At 38.7% G+C, this 6501-nt stretch overlaps 1 protein-coding gene across 4 annotated transcripts in view; it reads left to right on the forward strand.

Annotated features, from left to right (window-relative positions):
• The window catches only part of LOC107098271 (phosphatase and actin regulator 4A-like), a 52241-nt gene that overhangs the window by 16781 nt on the left and 28959 nt on the right, over positions 1–6501 (forward strand). The window contains exon 1 of one of the 4 annotated variants that reach the window (XM_015395844.1): positions 3421–3703. The exons of 1 other annotated variant lie outside the window; for it this stretch is intronic. In XM_015395844.1, coding sequence (XP_015251330.1) covers positions 3646–3703 — 58 coding nt within the window. In that variant the 5' untranslated portion in view covers positions 3421–3645. Of the gene's footprint in view, positions 1–3420; positions 3704–6501 lie in introns of those variants that run through there. 2 more of the 4 variants (XM_015395843.1, XM_015395846.1) reach the window with 2 other exon arrangements.

Genomic DNA, 6501 nt, shown 5'->3' on the forward strand with positions numbered 1-6501 from the left:
AACTCAGTTAGTAACTCAGTTACTTTTTGGGAGAAGTAACTAGTAACTATAACTAATTACAGGTACATTAAATTACAAAAAGATTTCCTTGCATAAATGTATAGATAAATGAATACATGAATGAATATAGAAATAAATAGAGACACCAATGAATGTATAAATGGATAAATAAATCATTGAATAAATAAATTAATATGTTTTGGTCGTTAAAAAAAGCTAACTATATTTTTTACTTTTATTTTTTTATTTATTTATTAATTTATTCATGTATTTTCTCCTTTTTTATACATTTCTATAGTCATTTATTTATTTTAACATTCATTTATTTCAACATTTCTTTATTTACACATTAATTTTGTTCTACAGTTAGAGCAGCTAATAAAGCGAAAAACATTCCAAAAATATTGACATTGTGCTTTTAAGGGAAAAAAAACTTTAAATCCAGTGTAAAAACTAAAGTTAGCTTCTTTTTATTTATCAATCGGTGAATTGGAGATAAAAAGAAGGTGTGGGCGTTCAGGTTTTACTGTATGACACGTTTTTATCACTGAAACCTGCTGATAGGTCGCCACACACACCTGCTGGTTTTTTCTTACAGCCCCACACGGCCTTGAATCTATTTCGCCATTTACCTCAATCATTTAACAAGCTCTACGTATCGCTGCACACTTAGGTTGCAGCAGGGCTCTTCTTCTCTTGGCTCAGTTGGTGCAGTGCAGTTGACATTGTTGTGGTGAAACATCCAAGATGGCTGTGAAGTCTTTATGTATTTGTAAGTAAACCTGTTTTTTGTATATGATGTATAAACTTATTGACTTTTCTTTTATCTCAGTGCGGCTGGTATCTGATATCTTGAGGTTACGTGATTAAGCAGGGCAGGGTGCCATTAGTGCTTTAGTAATAAGAAGGCCACGATGAGGACAGCTTAAGGAAGCTTGATGCACTCCTCTCTACCATGACGTGTGGCTGCGCAGTAAAAATAAACTCCATTTCCTCATCAGCTCTGTGTTAGAACGGATTTTGTGATCTCAGCATACAGTTGTTAGACAGCAGCAGTGACTGAGAGCATGTTTGGTTTTGCTGTCACACAGCTATATTGTCATAGGCTTTTTTTGGAAGAGCCTGTTTGCTTTGTGCTCGTCCTTAGAATAAAATACAAAGGAAGGCTCTCATTTGTCATTATCGCTGTATAATGAAACTGATTCAGCTTCCACTATCCTGTTTAGGAAAGTAAATAAGGATTGTAAAAAAGGCACACAGTTAAAATGGGTTGAAAAACTAAATAATCAAAAATGAATACATGTGTAGCTTTGCTCAGATCTATTGGCCTTTTTGTTAGATTTTTAGACCAGCAATGTTTTTTTGTTTGTTTACTTGTTTTTTTGTGCTCGTTCTGTTCTTCAGGTAAAAATATAGATTGAAAATTAAATATTTAAGAAAACTAGGACGGTGTAATATCTTTTTCTGTGACTGTATAGATGGATGAATAGCATTATGTTTCAACAATATTGTACTCGTTTGCTGCAGCAAAAGGAAATTAGGATGTTGAATCTATAACGAAGATTTTGGACTTGTTAAGATGATAGAGATCGCCTGAAGATATTTATGGAGTGTGAAGGCCCACAAAGAAAAACTGTTCCTCAGTCTGTTTACAGTTCATGAGCCTGAACCTATTTCCAAAAGGCGGATGGCTGATCATGTGATGTTCAGGGTGCCAAGTGACCTTAGTGACCCTCAGCAGTGGGTCAAGGACTTAGTGCTGTAGGTATCAATATCATGGAATTAGACAAACAAAACCATAGTATTCCTGGACCGTTGTCTGAACTACTAACTTGTACCAAAAGCTGCCTTGTGATCTTGCATTCCTGACATGCGAGAGTAATGAAGGTTACCAAGTTGCAGCACTTTAAATGGCCTGTAGAGGGAGCTGGAGAACTACAGTACAACTTGATGTCTTATGAGTAATACAAGCATGATGAATGATTAAGCATTGCTTTCGGTTTGACTCACCTCCATCAGTTTCTGTTGAAGAAATCATTTAAATGGACAGCAGGGGGCTGAAGATGAATAAATATTTGAAAGGTGTAGGGGAAGTGTTAAAGGAGGCCTTAGAATATGAAGTACCTGAGACCTGCTCTTATATTTGGCTAATATGACAGAAGAAAAGAGCTGGTATAGATGAATAATAAAAGCCCTACAAGCAGCCAGCAGGAAAACTATAACAAGACAGTGGCACAAAGTGAAAGAAATGTTTGACATAGAAAGATTAATGTATAGTACAGACCAAAAGTTTGGACACACTTTCTCAATCAAAACGTTTTCTTTATTTTCATGACTATGAAAGCATCAAAACTATGAATGAACACATGTGAAAGCTCATCAATAGATGTATGATCAAACCAAAAATGCGGCTACTGTAAAGAACCTAGAATATAAGACATATTTTCAGTTCCAAAAAAATTAAAAACCAAGACATTCAAAATGTCAGGAATATCTCTGACATTTTGAATTGAAAAAGCTTCCTGGATGGGAAGCAAAACGTCGTCAAGCTTGGAAACAAAGTCCAGTGGATTGTTTTTAATGACTATGACCTGGATGACAGAGCACCTTCACCAGAATATGTTCAGTTGTTTCACACTTTTTGTTAAGTACGTGTTAATTCATCGTTTTATATTCTAGTGTTATGTTATAGGTTCTTCAAAGTTTTGTTTGCTTTGATTACTGCTTCACACATCTCTTGATGAGCTTCCACATGTGTTAATTCACCGTTTCGATGCCTTCAGTGTGAATCTTCAATTTTCATAGTCATGAAAATAAAGATAACTTTTTAAATGTGGTAAATTTTATGAAGGTATAATGGATGGTGTTTTTATTCCCAATCATTTCAGTGTAAGAAGCTCTTACCAGCTCATGTCTTCTTTCAACCTCTTATTAGTGCATTCCAGTGTGAGACATGGTCTTGGAATGATACCAAGCAGAAGCCAAGTTGCTAATATTCAGCTACAGTCATCATTCTACACATAGGACATAGTTTCAAAGGACAATCGTCCTAGTTACAGTACACCTTCATTGCGACACTTCCTGTTCTCGGTCACTGCGTTCCACCTCGGTCTGGATCACCTTCTGCTTTCTCAGGTTACAGCAGCCTGCAGAGCCAATCCTGTTCCTTCAGGGACCAGGTTTTTGTTCTCACTGGAGAAATAGTGCAACATCAAAGGACGTGCAGGCTGCTGGGGGGTGCAAATCCCTTAAGGCTTGGTGTTGCTGGCTGGCCCGGTCAAACCTCAATGCCTCTGCCGGACTACCTTTCCTGTGTACCCTATTCAGAAAGTCAGAACTACATGAGGGAGGGACCTAAAAGCTTGGAGAGGGAGGGAGTGTGTTTGTGTTTTAAAGTGAGAAGACGAAGGAAGGAGGGTAGGAAGAGGGAGGGAGAAACCAACTGAGTAACACAAGCTGAGAGAAGGGGGGAGGGCAGGGCTTTAGAGCCAAGAGAGACTGAACACCTCCAGTGAGCAGTCAAGACAGTAGTTACAGTAGTTTGGTCTGTTTGGAGAAGAGAGAGTTGGAGTAAGGTTTTGGGCTCCTGCCGTGGGCCTCTAGAGAGGCAGTGCCTGGCAGGCCGACAGGGACGGGCGCCGTAGCATGGGACACAATGCTAGCAGCGAGAATGTGGCCCAGCAACCGGACAGACACAAACCTGGTAAGACTCTTGAACCCTGTCAGGATAAACACGTAACAGAATGACCTGTCATGCGTTTCTTCAGTTTTACCCAGCTAAGCGCCATCAAGAGCTTAAAGACGAGCAGGTGTTTCTAAAAGGCTTGAGAAACGGGAGGGTGGCAGGTACAGACAGGTGGAGAAGAATGCATGCAGATGGAATGTAGTGATTGTGAAACCTCTGTTTGCACACAACTCTCTGTGTGCTTATAGCAGCAGATGTTAAATCACATTGGAGGATCAACAGCAGTCAGCAGTCCTCACTTTTCTACCTAATCAGCTTTTTTTTTAATCCATTTTCGTCTATGTCAAATATTTCTCATTAGTCTTTGTCTGTAAAACATATCCAATCTCTAAGGTGATTTATTTGTAATATTCCAGTTGTATGTTTGCTGACTGCAAGTGGAGGAGTAGTGTGAAACTTCACTGTTACTTGACGATATAGCCCTAGTTACATATTGACTCACCAACTCTGGTGTATTTTAGACTTTGGTTTTTCTTTTCTGCATATTTGGTTTGAAAACGTCATGTGATTGGCATGAGTCAGATGGGGCTTGACCATAGGAATACAGGGAGGTAAATAAGTACCAGCTGGTCGGTGCTGTGTTCACGCTTTTATCAGCACACTGTGTTTAAATGGCTGAGTGATGACAGAAGAATGAGTTTTAGTTTTTTTGTTTTGTTCCTGATGCTACAAACTATTTCTGCTTCCAGATTGTTTTACAAGCAAATACTTTAAGATAACTCATTGGTCAATAATTAGTTTTCTCTCTGAAAATGACCTGAATTCCAGAAACTATCTGTAGCTAAAGACTTCTTTTAGTTATGCTGTTGTCCAACTCTGATCTCATCGCACTGGTGCAAGAAAAGGCTTTGGAAGGCAATGATTTTCGTTCAGTGAGCTCAGCCTGTCCACAGGAGGTTTTATCTTTGCAGAGTGTTAAAATAAAGTAGTGAAAATAAATACAGAAATGCTGAAGAAAGTAGAAAATATCATTTTACTATTACAGTTACTATTTGAAAGATTTTGATAAAAGCAGGCCAAAAATGACTTGAGTTTTGGGAAACAATTATTTTTTTCCTTTGTTTTATCAAGGTCAAAAATTTTCCCCCCCATGTTGGAACGAGTTGGCATTCACTTTTACTGTCCTGTAATATTTCAAAGGGTTTGAACCTACAGAGAGAGGGATCTTTGACCATCACTTACTGCATATTCTCTTTACTGCAGCCATCGTCCTTTATCACCTCAGCCTACATTTTCTGTCTAAGTTTTCTGAGGACAGTTTTATTTGGGTATTGTAACAATCTCTCTCCTATTAGGGGATAAAAGATATTGTGCAGGATTGTCAAGAAGACCCGCCCTCTCCAGTTTAAAAAATACACATGCACAACCCTAAGAGGGAACGCCTATTAAACGCGTGGAACCGCTCTGATGAGGAGCATGTGTGAGCCCATTTCTCCACGTGCACGCCCTGTTGAAAAGTTGCTGTTCTCATCGCTCATACAAGCTTCCTGTGTCTGAACGTACGCCCTAACCCCTAAATCCCTCAATCACTATACACAGCGCGGACTATATAGTGGACTTTATAGCGAACTCCGTTAACTTACCGTTTGGACAGATGATCACCTTTTTTTGCTCGTCGTTGGTAACATAACTCCTCCACTGTGCAGTGCCGGCGCCATTCTTGTTATTAGTCGCCGCCGTCGGGTAGCGACAGGGCCGCTGTGATAGCAAATCCTATAATGCTTTGCGAGGAGAGCTCTCTGCACAAAGGCATAAATCTGCCTCTTTCATACACTCTGTGGACACTTTTTCTCTTACGACATTCGGCCATTTTCTAAGAACCATGGTGAGAAAGGTGACCTTCAATGACTGTCTGAAACTGTACCTCACCACACATGTGCGTCTGAAAGTGAGCATGAGCAGAAAAAGATAGCTAACGGGGCGAGCACATAGGACGGCCTTACTTAAACATATCACCAGAATGATTAACAATTAGGAGGACCACTTATTTAGATAATCCACCCGGAAATAAAATATCGTCTACTATACCTGTAAGGAATCAGTCATTTTTTGTTTTATCTTAGAGTCCCTCAGTTTGTGGTATTTTAAAGTTCATTTACCATGCTCTCTTTAGTTTCCCGTGGTTTCTGATGAGGAACCTTCATAGATTCACCGTCAATAGTAGCCGTTGTTGCTTTTCATCAATAGTTTTACACCAAACCTGCCTTGAGTTCTTGTTACAAATCTGTTTTTTCCATTACCTAACCAAGGTTTATAGTTAAACCTGAAGTCTCCACTTTGTTTGGCAAAGTCTGTGCTCTATTTGTGTTGATAGAAGAGCTGAACAGGCACTATTCCCTAAAAAAACTGTTTGGTATTTTCTAATGGAGGTTATAGAAACTCTGACCCCCAAAATATTTAATTCATTACTTTTTTTTTTTAGCTAATTTCCAAGTCTAAATGAGATACTGATTTTAATTGAAAAAAGAAAAGAAAAAAGAAAAAGATAACAATCTACTGCTGATAAAACAGTGGCTTGTATGTCTCCTGATCTGCGTATTAAGCATATTTCTTCTAGTTGAAGATTAGGACCAAATATTCCTACACCTAACAGTTTCAATTCAGTTCAGTTTATTCATATAGCGCCAATTCACAACACGTCATCTCAAGGCACTTTACAGTTCAATCAGATCATACAGTCAAATTGATTCAAAGTTTTCTATCTAAGGAAAACCAGTTGATTGCATCGACTCATTGACTCAAATACAATCCCTCAC

The sequence above is a fragment of the Cyprinodon variegatus genome, unplaced genomic scaffold (genome assembly GCF_000732505.1).
Source record: "Cyprinodon variegatus isolate N-32 unplaced genomic scaffold, C_variegatus-1.0 Scaffold764, whole genome shotgun sequence".
Taxonomy (NCBI): Eukaryota; Metazoa; Chordata; class Actinopteri; order Cyprinodontiformes; family Cyprinodontidae; genus Cyprinodon; species Cyprinodon variegatus.